This window comes from Gymnogyps californianus, chromosome 3 (genome assembly GCF_018139145.2).
Source record: "Gymnogyps californianus isolate 813 chromosome 3, ASM1813914v2, whole genome shotgun sequence".
Taxonomy (NCBI): Eukaryota; Metazoa; Chordata; class Aves; order Accipitriformes; family Cathartidae; genus Gymnogyps; species Gymnogyps californianus.
Window position 1 is genome coordinate 37,212,399 of NC_059473.1, and position 19,289 is coordinate 37,231,687.

The window sequence follows — 19,289 nt, forward strand, 5'->3', positions numbered from 1 at the left end:
CAGTACATCCAAAGACAAGTATTTTTTGCAAGAAAGGTATGCTGATTCTAGGCTAATTTGCAAACAACAAAAAAATCTTTTCTGAGTGTGAGAAGAGTAAAATGTTATATGACGTTGTGCAAAAATAATCTTAATAGGAAGTGTCTAAGCCTTGTCTGTGAATGAAGGCATGGAAGCAGGTGTACCAGGCATCTTGATATAATCTAGGACCACTACTTCCCATAGGGAAAAAACAAAAAATATTTTGAATGTATAAATAGTTACAAAAATTTTCTTACTGTTCCAGGCATATGACCTCTTTCTTGTTTGCCATTCTGAGGACTACCATTTTTCAGCTTCTTTTTCTTCTTTGCCGTTTCTTTGTGTTCTCTCTGTTTGTTTTGTACTTCGATGAGGACAGAAATGAAGCTGTTTTTCACTTCCTTCTCAAACTCCAACTCATCTCGTAGAGCCAACTGCTGTACCAGTTCCTCAGAATAATCCTTAATAGCAGTCTCAATTTCTTCTAGCAGTTCATTTAACTCAGCAACAGACAATCTTTTTACTCCTATAAATAGTTCATATAAAAAGTAATCTGTCAAGATTTTAAGCATGAGAATACTTGTGGGAATTACAGGAAAAAAGTACTCTGAAATTTTTCAAAACAAAAAATTCAATTCTAAACCTACATAGAACAAAACAATATTCCTAAAGGAATAAACACATCACAGAGGCAACTAGATTAGCAACAAGAAGACGGTTAAACTCTCTTACTATTTCTGAGAAATCTGAGATAATCTGCAAATATGAAGAGCATGTTGTAGTTAAGGAAGCTGAAGTAAGCACTAAACTTCTAATACTGACACCTCTGTTAACTATTACTTTCCACCTACACTCACTGTTCAAAGTAAAAGGTCTCCATATTTTCTGACACAACAATCAACACTGGCATTTCTGGAATCCTTGGATTTTTTCATCTACAGTAATACAGAAACTATACTCTATGAGCGAGGGAATCTTCTTGGGGATATTGCTAAGGTATGCATACATATTAATAAAAGCTTGCGCCGAGCTTTTATGATAATATTTTTAGATGCATTTAGTAGAAAAACCAACAAAATCCTCCAAATTTTCTTTGTCTCGGGATTGCAGTCAAAAGCATGATCTTATACTGCCTGACACAAAGACCCAGATCAAAATTAGTTGACAGGCTCATTGCAATCAAAAATAAGCATTAATAGTTTTGAGAAAGCATGAGACTGAATTGGTCAAAGCTAAATCAGAAGCCTGTAAAACGTCAGTTTGGAAACAAAAAACCCTCCAGGTTTGCATTTTAAAGGTACTATTGGGTCATGTGTTACAGGGAGTGAAATTATGACCAAAAAGAATGTTCTGAGGCTTGCTTGGGTTAAAAGTGAGCACATTCTTTGAGGACTGCTTTCCATTCCCAATTAAGTCTGACACACCTAGGAAACTAGTAAGTCCCAGCAGTTGCTATGTCAAAGAACATAATTTTCATTGGCATTTGAGAAATGGCTAGTCCTGGTTACACTGAAGGGTACAAACTGTTTAAGGACACTGCATAGATGTTCGTAATTATTTGGTTACGTTGAATTAGTCTAGTAAATGTCACGTCTAAGAAACCTGTTATAAGGGAAAGTGTCTACAGACAAGTGCTGAAAAATACAAATAAGGCCACAAACTACAAAAAAGTATAGCTCTTAGAAGCTTCAAAGGTAATAGGTGAAATGTGATTTTTCTCTCTTAGATTACAGCAGGGAAAACTGATTGGAGAAAGCTCCTTATCACTTACTTACTAAAGAAAAAGCAGTGAAACCTGTTAAGGCAATTGTCCAGCAAGGAGCCACAGTTTTTCAGCGTAGCTTAGGCCTTAAACTCTATTCAAACACTGTAACAGTACATTATGCTTAAGGATCTAGTTTTCAAGTAGTTTGAACCATCTATTGCTTATATTGTTTAAACTATTCTAAGTATGTAGCATAGAGGTTATGGCCTCTACTTGTAACACAGATCTTGGCTGTGCTCACAGTCATTGCACATACCACAGCAGGTCTTACCACAGCAATAACTTTTTGCAAAGTCAACTCTGGTTGTCAGCAATAGCAAATAGCAACATCAACTCAAACATAAGCAGGGGGAAGAAAGGTAAATGCAGTGACAAGATTATCTGGTATTCTGTGGGTGCAAGTCGCAGAATAGGCCTTACAGTCTGTGAAACTGAGTATACTCTGTGGTAAAAAATTAATATAAAGTTCCATATGCACTCAGTACAAAGGACAGTCTAAAAAGCATAGGTTGCACCACTGTTTTGTCCTTGTGAAAGAAGACTAGAGAGAGCACCAGTGAGGCCCAACACTTAAGAACCAGTTTCACAGCCTAAGAAACAATTGTTCCAAAAACGTAGGTGCAGATTACCCAACTGCAATCCTGACGTGTTTATGATAGAGCAGTTGTCGTTATCAAGGCCTACAAAAGGGCTACATAGTAACTACTCAGCTGATGCAGGTGAGTGAAGACAGAGTAATTCAAATGCAGAAGACTACTTGGACTAAATCTTAGATATGTAGGCTAAAGGACTCACCTGTGTAACCAGAGCTGTAACCGGTTTTATTTTTGGACTGTCTTAATACATGTCTTTTCCTATCCAAGAAAAAAGTAAATACAAGCTTTGACTTCCTGCTCTTAATCCTAAACTGTAACACCTCTGACTTGTCTTATAAAAGCCAGACAGTTTCTGGGAAAACCCTGCAACAATTTCAGAGATGCAGACTAATTCTGAAGCAGCTTTGCACACAAAAAAAGGTAGCAAGAGCTTTTCATAAAACAGTGACCTGAAAGACATGGAAGCAGATTCCGAGAAACTGGTGAAGCAGTTAAATTATCTGCCAAAGCAACTCAAGGCATTGTTTGGTCAAGGCTGACCTTTAAACCATAAAGATGCAACAGACAAGATGAACTCCTGAGGCAAAACAATATAAATATGATATGAAATACGAAGCAAGCTTGATTAGCTCCAAACCTAAGGACATATGGAACTGTCAGAAAAACAGGAAGGCCTGCTGAGCAGGATAGACTTTGCTTTCACATTCCTGAAATTTATGTGTTGAGACAGCTAAGAGTCCAACCATGAAAATGGGATCTCCTCCATAAATCTGAAGTGTAGTCAAACTCTAAGTCACATCACAAAAGGTCAGCCAGTTTTCTGAATCTTCTACAGAATTTATATTGCTGACCCAGACTACGGGAAAGAAAGCACCAAACTTTGTAAGAGGGACCAAAGTAGAAGGATCATAGTAGCAAAAATTCTTTGTGTTCCTATCACCTTCTAGAATTGATTTTGACAAATACGCAGATGAAACAAATTTCCATCATGAAACTGATTAATCACAGGTTTCTTTTACATACAATACAACCTACTGCAATTAAACTATACATATAATTTCTCCTTTCCTTTTGTATAGGGAAGAACAGATGATTTCATTTGAGTAGAAGAAGATGCAAAGGTTTTTTCTAACTTTTAAGCTTTTTGAAGAAGAATGGAAGGGGAAGAGAGAAAAATATTCAAGGTCCTTATGGGAAAAAACCAACGGTTGTCTTATTTTTGTGTTACTGTGTATCAAGATATGTTGCAGTGACTGAAACAGTACCAAAGAAACACCATTTTCTTTATTTACTGCATAGCTTTCAAGAGCTATAGCTAATCTTAAACACAGTGTACTGGCCTCAAGAAAGTGTCTCACTTTCCAATACAGAAATTAATAAACTGTAATAAAAATTATCAACTTATCACTTTACCTATGAAGGGATCTCATTCCAGTGAACTAAGCTCCAGCATATTTGCTTTAATTTGAAATTCTATGAAGTTTTATTTTTATTCTAAGTTATGAAAACTGACAAAGATAAGTCTTCTATTTATGTTCTAAATCTAGTTTATACTTTCAGAGCATTTTGAAAACATTTTTGAATGCAGATATTTCATAAGAAGGACTTAAACTATTTTCAATAAGCATAAGAGCAAAATACTAAATAAATATCACTTACTCTCTTCATAGCTGTTGTTCGTACTGGATCTCTTGAGTGTCTGAATTTCCTGGGAAAGTATGGAGAGCCGATCTGATTGGGTGGGCGTTTCATCATCTTCTGGATCAGGTGACTCCTGCATCATTTCCTCTATCTCTTCAATCACCTTCAAAAAATGAAAACCCTTATGAAAACCCTGCTGCACAAAGAGAAACAACCTGCAATTTGAAGCAAAGCTGTTAAGAGCTTAAGGGTTTTTTTAACTTTCAATTAGTGAAGATGCTGCTGGATGAAACTAATACCAAGACCGGATGGAAGAGAATCAACAAAATCATATTGACATTTCCTCCCCATCCTTCTCTCCGAGAATAAGCCTACCTTTTCAAGGTAAATTGGTGCTCTCATAACAAGCAGCGTGTTGAAACTAAACAGTTATTTCTATACAAATTTATGATGGTTATGCTTAAGAGAACTGAACTGAAGAGTGAGCTGGAATATCTTTCCTGAGTATTCAGTTGAAGGAAAACAAAACAACTACAGAAATCAATTACCTCCCCACCCCCATTTCACTACACTTCTCTAAGCAAAAAAAAAAACCAAAGACCCAACCAACCAAACAAAAAAACCAAAAAAACCCAAAAAACAAAAGACCTCTGAATAACCTGAAAATCTACTGTGCTTATGAGAAGTTTTATGAACTGATCCATCATAACCTGAAGCTGATGTGCATCCCTGGGCGTAAGACCTGAGCCAGACAGAAAGTACGAGAACAGAAACCCTGTGCATAGAGCTTACTTTTCAGTATAGAAATGATCATATATCTACAGGCTAAATTATTAACTGAACAGCTGAATAAATAACACATCAGCTTTTACAAGTTTCAAGGCTGTAGACAGTGCTGAGATCCACCTCACAGCAAAAGAGCTGAGGCAGTTCAAGCAATCCTGTCTCTCCTATTCTTAATAATCATGTTCAGAGTTCACAGGTAACTATTTAAACAACAACAAAATATATTCTTGTGTTCGCTTACTAAAGCAGGATCTTAATGGACAGTCATTAACCTTACTCAGAAGAGCAGTTTTCAAGATAACTTAAGTAAATCCATGAATTTTGAACAGAAGCCTTTAGACCCTAAGTAATTTGAAAGCTTAGTAGCAGAACTGTCGATCTGCTCTCGTATTAGGCAAAATCTTCAAAGAATTCTCACTAACCACAAAGCCACGTGAAGATATGAATGGCTGTACAGTCATGATGGAAAACTACAAACTCTACAATACCATCAACATTCTGAAAATATTTTTGCTTCTTAACACCTATATTTAATTTAGTAGTATTTCTCACTAATTCATGGTAAGAAATGTACAAAGATTTCAAAGACCCTGGACTATCAGCCTCACCTGAAGCACTGGAATACTTTTCAAATCTGAATGACATAGTAGTATCTCACACATAATTACAACCCTAAATAAAGAACAATCAAGAAGCTTAGCTATGGTGAACAGCAAGGAAGAAGAACAAAAAATAATTACAGACTAAAAGAAAATACTACACCAACAACACTGTCCTTGCTGAACACTTTACCTGCTCTGCTGTGAAGAGTGGTTCATCATTGATGCAGGAAACAATGATAGAATGCATATCCAACTGTTCTCTCAGCTCTTCGTCATCTGACAGGTCAAGGTTCAAGTTATCATTTACCTAGAAAGCATGAAAATGTGTATTTATATAAATATACACATTTGTGTGTTTATACATATATATAAAAAATACATGTACATATATAAAAAACAAGAGGACCCAATATTTAATTTTAAGAATGAAACAGATTCCTTGCCCATAGTAATGGAGTCAATGATTCCTGCTGTCAAATACCTGGAAACTAAAGTACCTTAACAGCCGAAATCAAAACTGCAATTGGAGAAAGTTAAAATAGCTGTCAGTCTTTAAAGTCTTTAAATACCCTCAGCATATAAAGACCATATACACAATGACATGCAGATATCTGCACGGAAGGCAGTCAATCCAATGTAGATATTTAAATCTTAAATGAAGACAGACATTTGTCAGTGTGGGATGAAAACCTATCTATAATCTCTAACATTACACAAACCTGTTATTTTACGTGCTTTTATAGTTCTACTTTTACACATAATAAAAGACACAAAAAAAGTTGTTTTAAAACAGAACATGGTTATCACCCCAGATTATTTTAAAAATATATTGTTGAATATCTCAGGGTCTTTTCAAAAAGAAACAGAAGTAACGCTGTTCCCACACATATACCATCAAATTACACTCATCCTTCAAAACCAAAGATGTACATATAGTAAAAGAAAAGATTTAAGTGCTCTCCTTAATCAGTCAGGTATATTTTACTCTCACACAGTGATACATTCTAGTTTATTTACAAAGTTGTTTGCTTTTTCTGCACTTTGTCTATTACTAGATTCCAGCCAAACCAACCTAGAAAAGCCCCCCAGCCCCCAAAAGCTGCAATCCCTAACCTTTGACATTTTGAGCTCAATTGCTTTAACTGATCTTTGGGCTACTTTACAAGCATTATGACTAGCTGTATAAAGTCCTTGGTCTCACTGTATCAGTTTTCAATTTTTGTTGTAATTCCTCCAATTTTCCCAGTTTCTTCAGAAACCTTAATAGTTTTCAGATTCATTTTGAAGATGCTACTGATATCCCCAGATAGCTAGTCTACAGGGGAAAACATACAATTTGTATTTCTTCAGTCATCAGAATGAAGTCAAATGTCCACTTTTTTCCAGAATCTGAATTCCAATAGCCATGCAGTGACAGGGCTTCACTAAGAATATCTGTTCACCTACTGCACAGATACATCCCAGTTTTGACATTGTTTAACATCTGCAGTCCTCAAACGTTTTTCCATGTATATAGGATTACGACAACTATGGGATAGTAAACAAGGATAACAGTTTATCTAGAAGGAGGTCAGCTTCCCCTCCTGACATGTCCAGAAACAACATTTTGAGAGACTATCAGAATATACTCTGATAATTTAGGCTAATAAACCACCTAAAACAGCCCAAGCCACAGCTGATGCCAAAAGGACCACCTGGCCTTCCACCCAGCCGCACTCTGTACCTGTTTCTGTCCTCACACTCCCACCAGGGAATGACCTGTTTAAAAGTAATCTAACAAAAATACAATAAACAAGCAACTGGGCAATCCTGTTCCTTGTACCACTGTACAACACTTCCACCTTAGTACTTCTTTCACCATCAGAGCCGTATAAAAGTGTTCACAGATCTGTGATGTGAAGCAACAAAGATTAGATGAATCAGCCTCATTCACCTTACATTTTTTCCCTACTAAAACAGGAAGAGAAATACTTTAAGCACAAGTTCAACAGCATATTATTAGTTTCAAACGCATTAAGGAAGTGTTGCTTAGCTGTTAGTATTCACTGTAAGAAAGTTAAAAGAAGCTACTAGCTGGTCCATATGTGCTGTCACATATCCAGAAATACTGCTGAAACACAGAGAAGTAGGAAAAAAAAGTATGTCAAACGCTCCCAAACAGATGGGCTTTACACATCAAAAGGCATGCCAGGTGGCGTGAAAGCTGAAAAAACTTGAGATATGTTTAATCCATAAACTGATTTTCTCTCTACTGGCAGCATACCTAAGATTCTTCCTAATCCAGCAACACCACTTTACATTTTTTTATGTAGTTCCTTCATAACTTCCTGCAAAGAACTTACAAAAACTATATGAAACATTTTTTTTATATTGTACCTAGTTCCTTATCAAGAAATCCATCAGTCTTCCAGTCCATTTTTCAGTCACACAACAAGGTCACAGCATGGGGGGTTGTAAGTCTTTTTACTTTAAATGTAAGGATTTAATTACTCTAAAACCACTTAGAAAATCTGAACACTCTAATAAAAATCAGAATAAACACAAGTCAAATTCAAGGAATAATCATCAGACTCAAATCGAGAAAGTGAGTTCCAAATTGCCATCTTCCCCTGCTGAACCCCGAAGTATCCTCTTCAGCAGAACAATCTTTGTTCCTGTCACAGTAAAAAGTAGCTGTGGATTATATAATGGATGGCAGAAGTCAAAGCATTACCCTATTCTCAGGTTACACACAGATATTTTTACAACGTAACTCAACTTCACTATGTTTAAAAGATAAGCCACTCATTTCCTCAGAAGACCTGGGAGATGGGAATTCTTCCTAGCTTTTCTTCCTGAAGCGTTTTAATCCACTTTTAAGAAGATCAGAGGGCAACCCTTTCTATAAACCTCCCTGAAGCTCTTCGTTCCCTGCTCCCTCTCCAGACAACTATTCTACTTGTTAAATAAGAAAAAACAAAACAAACTCTTGCACTTCAGTGTCTCCTGGATCACGTTTCCTGTAAAAGAAACCACTTTAGTCTCCAACTGACTGCAGAATGAGATGAACTTAAAAAAAAGTCCACATTGGATTTACTAAATCAGAGTACTCCCGCCTCTTTTCCTTCCTTACCGAGAATAGTGTACAACATGAAACAGACAGTAGAAAGATTTTATGTGAAACACTTTCTCATTTTACAATTTTTTCTATCATGCTCTGGCTCTAATGAACTTCCATCTAAAACTAACCCCGAATTATTCCAACCCAAGGAGGTGCAAACATACATCAACGGTTGTTTGATTTTTTTCATTTTTTAAAAACCTCTCATGTATAATGCCAAGCACTAAAAATATTTTAAGCCATTTAATAACAACACTCTTTTATACAAATACGAATTGTTTTATTTCCCTGCTGAGTATAAAAGATCCAAAGAGGGTATTTCTGCTGATCAGAACTTACCCCTTTTTCTGAAAGATTCAGTGTTGGCAAGTGCAAAGCTCTGGTATGGGAAGATTTCCAGTCAACTGGCATTACGTTACCGTAATTATCGGTCAAAGCATTCCAAATCCTGGAGAGAGGAATAAAGGAACAAAAATGCAGACCTTAAAACAAGCAGCAACTGATCAGCAGTAAACATATTTGTAATGATATTTCTATCAACAATTATTTTTTCCTCCCTAAGTATTCATCTACAAGTTACTGACAATATTTTTATAATGTTTTGCAGCTAAGAGAAAATGTTTTTTTGATAACCATAACTTATTTCCCTTTTTAAACCAACAACGTATGCACAGCAGTGAAATAAAACAATGTGATGAAGAGACAGCTTCATTACTTATTATATAACCATACTCAAAATCTTTTTGGGGGGTGGACGAGTCCTTCCTTTAATGAAATTTATGCTCAGCTATAAATTCCATTCCTAGTGTTGTTCCTGTTTTCCTTACCTTCTGCACATTAAAATCAGGAATTAGTAGAGGCTGAGCAGCAAATTCTGAGCCAAATCTTTTTTTCTTTCTTTCCATTTATCACAGAATAATGAACATGCACAAATTATACTAAAATTTTGCAAGAATTTAGTTTTATCCAGAAGTACTCTTGCTGAGCTCAGCCCACCACTCTTGTCTACAGTTGATCTTAACTGTGTCTACAGTGTACAACCTCTCTGGCTGTACTAGAGGCTTGCATATGCAGCCCTATTCTGCTATACCAGTTCAAATTTTGAAGCAGAGCACCCCTCTTAGCGGGTTGCTGCCTCAAGTCAGCTAACAAACCCTGCCTCTAAGCGCTATGCTGTGGGTGCATGTTTGGAGTGGTTGCCTAGCTAGGCTCAAAGGAGGTCAGAGGAATGGCCAAGGCAGACACAGAAGGGCAGACAGAGCCTCATGACTGCCCAACATGCATCTGATTCATGGTTCTCTGATCTTACCTCACTGTTTACACCATAGATATCCAGTCTTTTGCTAACAGGGTTTTTTTTTTTTCTTCTCTTAGAATAAGACATACAATTTAGTTACCTCAAAGTAAAAGAAAAACTGCAGTATTTTTTATGAAGATAAGCTGACTGAAATTTACTGCAAAAATCCAAGTATAAATACTTGTAAAATAATGTTAAAAACAGGAAAGCAGCATAGATCAGAACGGCTCTATTGCTTAGGGGAAAAAACAATTATCACAGTTGCAGCTGACATTTTGTTCTCCATCTGCTTTCCGTACTTTCGAAGTTTAATTTCAAACACTGAAACAGCGGGCATTTTGCAAGAAGCTAAACAAATACTACCCTCAGTCACTCTGCATTTCAGAACAGCTACTTTTTCTTACCCTGGACATAAGAGGCACTGGGGTGCTCACATACTTCCCTGGCGGGTTAGGGGAATAAAACCAGAAGGCTCGATGTCAAACCTGCGCCGGGCAGGCTGAATATGCACGCCTGCCCCCGGGTCCGGGCCCGGCGGCTCCCAGCTGCAGTCCCGCGGGCGGGGAAAGGCTTCAACTCCCGCAGCCCACAAGCCCTGCCGGGACTCAGCGAGAGGAAGGCCCGGGCCAGAAGGCCCAGGGAAACCGCTCTCGCAGGGCTGGGCTAGCGAGCCACGGAGCCTGCGCTGGCCACAGGATCCGCACCCTGCCCCGCGCCCCCGCCCCGGCTGTCCCCTCAGGCCGGGCCGGGCCGGGCCAGGCCAGGCCTCCTCCGGGGCCGCCCAACCACCGCCGCTCCCTCTCTCCCTTGCCTTCCCCCCGGGCCTGCACTCACTCGTCGTCCTGCAGGGCGCTCTGCTCCGTGAGGGGCCGCAGCGGAACGCGGCTCTCGCCGCCGCCAGCCCGGGCCTGCGGGAGCTCGAAGCAGAGGGACAACTTCGTCCCCAAATCCCCACCGCCCCAGCCGCCTTTGTCGCGGGCAGCCTCGGGACCGCCCCCCGCGGAGGGCTGGAAGCCCGAGAAGTCTTGCCAGTCCCCCGGGTCCCGCTGCGAGGCCGCCGCCGCCATAGCCGCCACCGCAGCTGGAGACGCCGGGTTGCGCGCCCTCGACCGCGGCTCCCGGCGGTGCGCGCTCCCGGCGCCTCCTGCAGCGTGGGGCGGGGGGGGGGGAGGCAGGGGGCGGGGCGTGTGACGGCGCGGGGCTGCCCAACGGCCGCAGCGGGCGGGGCCCGGCGCGCGCAAGCGGCGGGGAGCCGTTGGCGGCAGGAGGCGGGGCGGCCTCACCGGCGGCTGTCAGCGGCGTCGCCCCGGCCGGAGCCAGGCGCCCGTTCCGCGGCAGCGTCGGGGCGAGCTCGCCGGGGCGCCCCGCGGCCTCCCTCGGACCGGAGGACGGGGAGGCAGGTGGCCGGCGCGGCCTGGGGCTGTGGCCGAGCGTTGAACCGGCGCAGCCCTGACACCGCTTGCAGGGGAGAAGAGCGCCGGAGTTGGCTGTGCCAGTGAGAGTCACTTCTGGCCGCTTCACGGCGTTTGTTCCTGTACGCGGAAAGCGGCAGCCACAGGCCTGAGGCAGGTGCTTTTGAGGCAGCGAGTAGGGGCACTTCACCGGGGAGGGGAAAGGGGAAGGAGGAGTGTTTGCAGTCATTTCGTTGTAACCTAGGGATGGGTGGCTTTTTGGCTGTCGTTTTCCCCTTCATTCAGCCACCTAACACATATAAAACTAAGTTTTAGAGATATTTGGTTGTCATTAGCACAGTCATTCCCATGCCCATCCCCTGCTAGCTTTATATTGTGTCGTTATGTGCAATAGCTTATGATGGGCTTTTTTTGTCTAGTACTTTTTTGAGCTGCTGTAAACTTTTGATATCCCAAAGTACCTAGCAAGAATTTTTTCTGCTTAACTTCTTGAATTTGTTTTGAGCCTCCTTTAAGTTTCTTTTCATACTTCCTACCTGATGTTTGGAAAGAGACACAGTGAGCAGAAAATTAATTCCGTGGTAAGCATCTGCATGCCACTGAGGTAGAGACTTTCATCCTATCCTCCTCAAGTACATCTTTTTCAAGCTGCCAAACCCTAGTACACGTAGGCATCCCAAGATGATCCTTTCTGACATTGGGAGTAGGGCAGAGGAGGCCAGGACTACTTTGAGTGTTCAAATGTGGATGCACCATTGTTTGATACATTAGCGTAATGATGTTTTCCGTTCCATTCTGATGAATAAGCAAAATGTTTGCAGGCAGAATTTGAAGATGCTCTTCTAGAAGACATAGTCTTCCATAGCCATAGTCTTGGGAAGGAGCAAAAATGCTGGAACAGGTAACTAGCAAGGGAGAGGAAATTACTGGAAATTCAGCATATATAAATGTAAAGGGATGCACAAAAATACCGATCTATCCTAGTCAAAGTCAATTATGAGCTTTGCAGTAACTATTACTACTTGGGCATTTTGGATTATTGCAGCTAGCTCTGTAAGAGCACTGACTTGGTGGTCAGTAGCACTCCAAACAGTAAATATGATGCTAGATCCAGGGTGTACCATGTTTGAACAATGTCGACATTTTCAGTCCCTTGACCCTTGATCTCAAATAGAGTGGGAAGTACAAAGAACGGCAAGGTTGGCCAGAAGGTATGGAACACCTCCCAAAGAATCATCTTGGGCTTTTCAGCACAGAAAAAATGGACAGAAGATACAGGTCTCTAAATTAATGGGTGGCATATAGATACTGATCCACTGCTGCTTTGAATGCAGAAAGTCAGGGATATCAAATGAAACCATCAAGGGGTAGGTTCAAAGAAAGAAAAGGAGGCACTTCTACACAGAGCAAGTAGCTAAGCTGAAAAACTCCTTGCCTCAGGAAGTTACATACCAGAACTTTACATCAAGTCCATTAACTTACAAATTAATAGAAGAAAAAAAACCATTACAGGCTAATAGGTAAATAAATGATCTGTGGCTCAGGAAGTCCATGAAGTGCAAATTCTGATTCCACACACTTTCTATAGGACCTCATATTAGAGTCCCATATGATTGATTATGGCTTTCTGACAGGTACGACTAGACCACAGACTCAATGACAGGGCAAAGGCCTAACTTTGTGTTTGAGAGATTGATCTTTACTGAATGCTGAAACTATTTGGAATTCCACAAATCCCTCTAATGTGAAAATTCTTCAGTGTAAAACAGAACTTTCTGTAACTGCAAACTGTTCTTTACCCACAGTATGTTCTGAACTGTTCTGATCTAAGGTCAACAGGACAATAATATGAACTTCTACTCCCAGGGAAAAAATATCAAGATATAAACTAATGTCTCAAGGACCAGTGTACGGAAGTAATAAATATGAACATTTAAGAAAATATGCATCAATAGGTTTAAAATTTTTTATTGTGCTGCCAAGAGCCAAATTACAAGAAACCGCCTTACAGTTAAAAAAGTAAACAAGCAATCTGCTGAACCGCAGTGCACTCCGAGTGCCACATATGCATCTATTTTTCAGAAAATTATATCTGCATTTCTCTTACAAGAGCACAACAGGAACCAAAGTAAAAGAGTGTAATGGATACAGCACATAGGATAAATCATATCTTTAAAATAATAATAATAAAATAATAATAATAAAAAACATTTTACACCATGTCCTATATCCTGCTAATATTTTCAGAATATGGCCTTGATTGTAAAACAAAAGCAAGCATTTACAATTTCTGGATAAAGACTGCTTACTCTTATGCAAGGAATGGATGTTTTGTCTTGACAAAATCTTTGTAGTAACTGGACAGAAACATCTCTGTTTCAATATCAGATTGAGTACAAAACACTGGGGAGACTACATTTTTTCTTATTGGTGGTTGGAAACTGAAGTTATATAAGCAGAAAAAATGTTGACCCTTAATGATACACCTATTTTTTTCTTTGATGCAAACAGCTAGAACACCTTTTTGATATTCTAAAACAAAAAAATTGTTAATCTTCAGATTAATAAATTAGGTCATTATAATAATAAATTAGGTTTTTTTTTTCAGTTTTAAAGTTCAGCAACCTCTGACCAAGTATTTACAACAATACTTGAGAGTTCCTTTACAAAAAATACATTTTCTTTTCACATTAAGCATACTGGGTATCTGTGTCTCTTATGACAAGCATTTGTAAAAGAAAAAAGGCAATGCACAAATGGGTAATTAGTATAAAAGTGCCAAGACCTGTTTGGAAAGTTAACATTGTATTATACAGTCAGAGTTATAAATGAGGCAAGCTACAACAAACTTCCAGCTTAATGTGGACAATATTCCAGTAGTTGTTTCAAACAATTGTTTGAAGAAAAAAAAAAAAAGAAAGAAAAACAAAGAAAATCCAGGAGCCGACGGTGTTATTCTATGGAGCTGATTAGTGCTGCATGTATATTGTCATCAGTGTCTCTAGCCAATGCATTCATTAAAAAGCCTTTTTAAGGCTAAGCAGGAAAAGAAAAATAAGAAACACCCTGAAATGTAGCAAGTAGCAAGAGCAACGCTTACTGCTATAATCGTGCACGTACTGTACACACGCAAACACAAGAGTGCACACACACACACACGCGCGCACACACAAACACTTTCAAATCAAATCAAACTGTAGGTAGAATGAGATGCTCTTTTCTTGTCCTTCCTAAACTCACAAGCGATTAAGCATTGATATGGAATGCCTGTTTATCTGTTTCTGCTCTGGGTAAAATCTCTCTCAGATAAAAATACATTCAACAAGAAAAAAAATAGAAAAAATATATACTGTATACATAGTATTTTATATATACAGTATATATATGTATAGTGTATATACACATGCACGTATATATACATATGTATACCTACATGCATTTGTATATACATATATATACACAAACATACAAATACTTTTTGTTGTTTTTAGCATAATTATATTTACATAAATATTCCTATAATGCTAAAGTTTAAAGAAGCATGATCTCCTTTTTTTCTGAGCTTCAAAAAAGGTGCTTGAGTAATATACAATTAAAATTAAGCAGCTTCCTAGCATGGAAGTAGTTTCTAAATCTGCATACCAGTAAATAAGAACATCAACAGGAAAAAAACAACAACCTTAAAACAGTCTCTTTTTTACTCTCTTGTAAGCAAGAGCTTTGTCCAACAAAAATATTTTTCCTTCTCCTGTATGAACAACCAGAGATTGATATAAAATAACAAAACAAAACCACAACAGACAAAACAAACAAACAAAAGCCCCTGGAACTGCATGGTGTTCTTGACTTTTCCTTCCTTCCTTCAATACTGCTGTCAAAAGATCCAGTGCTCATATCAGGAATTACTTAGGCCTCAGTCATTTGCTAACTCTGCCGAACTCTGGCTAATCTAGCCAATCAGCTTTGAAGAAAACAAAAATAAAAACAAAAAGCAGCACAAGGTATAATTTTATACATCCTTAATAAACCCACCCTTTATTTTCTGCTATAACCTTTTCCTTGCTATTTCATTAACTACTGCAGCTTATCATATAGAAAAATATTTGCAGCTACACCACACCTGTGATGTGACAAATTCTGTTCTAGAAGTATATTACTGTAGCAACAGCTGGAAAAAAAAAAAATCAGACCTTTTCATATTTTTTTTCACCTGGGGTTAGGCTTTGCTGCAACAGATGCAATTTCAGAGCAACAAGAAAAATCATTATCCTGCTGCTCGGCAGTATTCTTTATTCATTTTCTTCTCCAGCCAAGCATGACCAGCTTTTCTTCTCTGAAGCTTCCTTTTACCTCATTGCCTACCCCTAGCCCCTGATTCCCCCTCCCAAAAAACCTCTATAGCTATGTTACAAGCAAATACATCTTAACAAGTTTTAAAACTTTGGTTCTAAGAAAACACTTGGTCAGTTATCTCAAGGAAAAGTGGGAATGCTTTTTCTGGCACATTGCAGGAGTCAGAGCTCATCCCAGTAAGGTCTTAGAGCTGTACATGTAGTCACAAATCCAATACAATCCACTAAGCAAGTGCACAATTCTAGTTTTATTTTAATAGCGTACTTAGTCTCTCTCTCTCTCTCTCTCTTTCTTAAATCCTTGGTAAGGGTGCAATTCTTCAAACTGTTTGATAGAAATTATCTGCCTGTAGGTTGTTCTGTTTCTGCATGCTGTAAAATCCACTGTATCTTGAATCTGGGTCTGCAATTCTTAGCATCCTCTGAGAACTGTCCACCTGGACCATGGTACCCTTCTTGCAGTCCACATATACCAGTTGATTGTTTAGGCAAGAAGGCTGTTAAAACAGAAAGAAAATATTGAGTAAATTAAAAAATTTTTGTATTCCACACATAATTAAAGAAGTCTTTGTGGTTCAAGTCCATAAGCACAAAACAAAATCAAATCGGCAATGAAAGAGTCTGGACTTTTGCTAAACTTGGTAAAGGCTTATGCCAGGCACAGTAACAGACCAATACTCTCTTCTGAATCACCATTTTTCATCTTCTGAATGGAGGTCTGGTATTCTTATATCCCAGATGGACTCTTTGTTAGTCTAGCACCACAGAAGGGCTTAACCTCGTTGCCCCAGATGTGCAGCAGCTTGTTTCCAAGACTTTAACAGCCTCTTTGTTGCTGATCATTTTAAAGAATGTTTTGTTCCTGGTTGCAATTCCACTATGAGAATGGGAGAGATCTCAGCTGTTATAGTTAATCCTGGCATGGGGTGTCCTATGGGATCCTTCTACATTCCTTTCCGAGGTGGTTTATGTATTACTTCCTGAATTAGGAAATCATCCACCTTTTATCTAGTATTTGCTAGGCCTTACACCCTTGCAAAGCAGTGTGTTATTGCGGAGATGCCAGTGTTGATGTGGCACTTGGTAGAGTTGTCCTTACTTGCTTCTAAGTGTAGAATAGGGGATATCATTTTAGGCAAATGTGAGTAGGTGAGGGTTTAAGTATGTAATGATCTACAAGCGTGAATGCACATAAAATACTGCAAAAGAAAGAGTTGAGCTATGTGTACTGGCTTTCCAGTCCTGCTATTGCTCTGTTTGAGGATCCTTCAACTGAAAGATTCTGCAGCTGAGAGGAAGGTGAAACAACGCTGGGTGCACACTACCTTAAATGTTTATGGGCTAAGCAGGAAGGAGGACCGGCAGTAAGCATACTGTATGGATACATATGAAGTTAGTGACAATGCGTATGCATGCTCACACTATAAGCATACAAGTGGACTGCAAATCTTAAAAATTCCAGTTTCCACTGATGTAGCTTCTTTTTCCAAGACTTAAATCAGAAAATCAGAAGGGTTTTTATTACTAAAAATTTACATTCAGTAACCCTTATCACAAAAAGGATTTTTTGTGCAGATATTTACTACAAAACATTATTTTAAAATGTTTTACATTTGGCTCGTCAAAAGTCTGTGGACTGGATTGACAAAGAAGTCCTGTGGTTTGCTGATGTTAACGGAATCAGGGCTAAACATTAGTAGGCCATCTGTAATTTTAAACATCTTTTCTATCATCTTTCTTTTGGTATTGATATGATTTAAGCACAGTTGTTGATTTGTTCTTTATTAAATAGCTAGACTATTTTGAACAGAAAGAACATAAGCCAAAACAGGCTTGCCAAAATTTATTACTAGGAACCATCAATCACCCAGCAAGGAATATGCAAAACTAACGAGCGACACTTGGTTGAAGAAACCTTAAAAGAAAGATACATTTATGACAAAGACCCTCACAAGAAATCTTAGTTTCAGTATATCCACAGTCTTGCATTGAATCTGTATGTGGCTTAAAGTGAGCTTTCTTAGCATATAAATGATGCCTTTTGGTGACACTGAAAAAATGATGTTTCAGCAATAGAAGTGTTTGAGGAAAATGATGTTCCGTAAGTAAAAAAGTACGTAGAATTATTGATTATAGTTCCACAGTTAGAAAGTTGTGATTTTTGCTTCAGCTTCAACCATTTTATCACACAGCACTTGGATGGAGAGCAGCCTTTCTGAGAGTTTAGGAGTGAATCCATTAAAATGAATTTTTAAAAGCATTTGTTAAGAAATTCAGAAACTGGTATTGCTCACGTGTCTTGAAAGACTGCGAATGGAATAATACTGATTCCTCATGCTTCCTATTTAATTACAGTTGAATTCAACTTTATGCTCTGACTGTATTTGTAAGCTTTTTGGAAATGACCTTTTTTTTTAAAAAAAGCTCTGCAGCAGTGACAGAAAGAATATGGACACTTCATTTTTAAAATTACTGTATTATTCTTCTAGGTGGAACTGAAGAAAAGACACTCTCAAATTGTGTTCCAAGTATGGACAAAGTCTGTTTGATTAGAATTAGGAAGTATAAGTAGGATAAATTGGGGAACTGATATAAATGGCATTTGAATATGGAGTAAGGGTTTAGCCTGCTGATGGAACTATTACTTAAAACAAAACAATGTTCTTGTCACTGTTCATTTCCAAGCTACCTGCTTATTCCTTTTTTCGGTAGTCTCAGAACACTTAATTGGTAGATATTTCCTGAGATCTCTCTTAAAATATTAATCCCAGAACCTTATGATGCAGTTACTAGAAAATGTGATAAACACTACTGGTACATACAGTACCTGACGTTGGACAAGACTTTTAAAGTGGATGAAAGTTAAGAAAGTAAAAATATTCTCTTAAGAGTTTGACTGCAGATAAGAAAATTTCATGTATTTACCTACACATATAGAGTTGGATTTTTAAAAAATTTTTTTCTGAGCTTAATTTCTATCTAGTGACAACTCATTACTATATGGAGCAGGAAATGTTTTCGTTTGATAGTGAAAAAAAACATTTAGGAGACTAAATAAATACTAGCAGACTGACTGGTATAAAATGGTTGAAGACATAAGGAGAAAATGATGTAAGAGAGTTCACATCATGTGAACTCAATTGAATCCTACACAATATTCTAGTTGATCTTGTTTTCCAAAAGGTTAAAGCCTGGAAATAGACATAAACACGGCACCTTTGTTGGAGCTTTGTAGCAGGACACTGGAATCCACTGCTTTTTCTGATTGACAAGCAGAAGGACGATGATCAGTAACAGCGCTATCGTGATTGGAATTGTCACCAAGGCAACAGAGCTAACCGACGCATCTTCGCTTGGGTGTGGTCCACTGCCACTTCTGTACTCTCCCTGGAGATGACTCATGTCTGCAAGGCAAATGTGAGCATTTGTTAGTAATTATAAATGGGCCTTGACCATAAAGAAGAATGTAATTATAGAAGTCCCAGTCGTGGATCTTGTCACTCATATGAATTTGGACTTGCTCTCCTGAAATGTCACCTTATTTATATAAATTAGAACAACTGAAAGCTAGTATCTTGTATAGTGACTATATTAGCCGGGAAAAGGCCATCAAAAAGAGAGGAAATAGGATGGAATCTAAAGCACAATAACAAGCAAGTCTGACAATAACCTCTTAGCTCAGTTGCGTTCACATCATCTTATCTGATCACAACCAAA

The 19,289-nt window shown here is 38.7% G+C and overlaps 2 protein-coding genes across 2 annotated transcripts in view; both read right to left on the minus strand.

Annotated features, from left to right (window-relative positions):
* The window catches only part of FEZ2 (fasciculation and elongation protein zeta 2), a 28,263-nt gene extending 17,388 nt beyond the window's left edge, over positions 1-10,875 (minus strand). Inside the window, exons 1-5 of the mRNA XM_050893665.1 lie at positions 10,643-10,875; positions 8,851-8,959; positions 5,602-5,718; positions 4,042-4,186; positions 279-547 (exon numbers count right to left, since the gene is read on the minus strand). Of these exons, the coding sequence (XP_050749622.1) occupies positions 279-547; positions 4,042-4,186; positions 5,602-5,718; positions 8,851-8,959; positions 10,643-10,875 (873 nt within the window). The remainder of the gene's footprint in view (positions 1-278; positions 548-4,041; positions 4,187-5,601; positions 5,719-8,850; positions 8,960-10,642) is intronic.
* A 4,728-nt stretch (positions 10,876-15,603) lies between these two features.
* The window catches only part of CRIM1 (cysteine rich transmembrane BMP regulator 1), a 200,905-nt gene continuing 197,219 nt past the window's right edge, over positions 15,604-19,289 (minus strand). The window contains exons 16-17 of the mRNA XM_050893294.1: positions 18,789-18,976; positions 15,604-16,069 (exon numbers count right to left, since the gene is read on the minus strand). Coding sequence (XP_050749251.1) covers positions 15,893-16,069; positions 18,789-18,976 — 365 coding nt within the window. The 3' untranslated portion in view covers positions 15,604-15,892. The remainder of the gene's footprint in view (positions 16,070-18,788; positions 18,977-19,289) is intronic.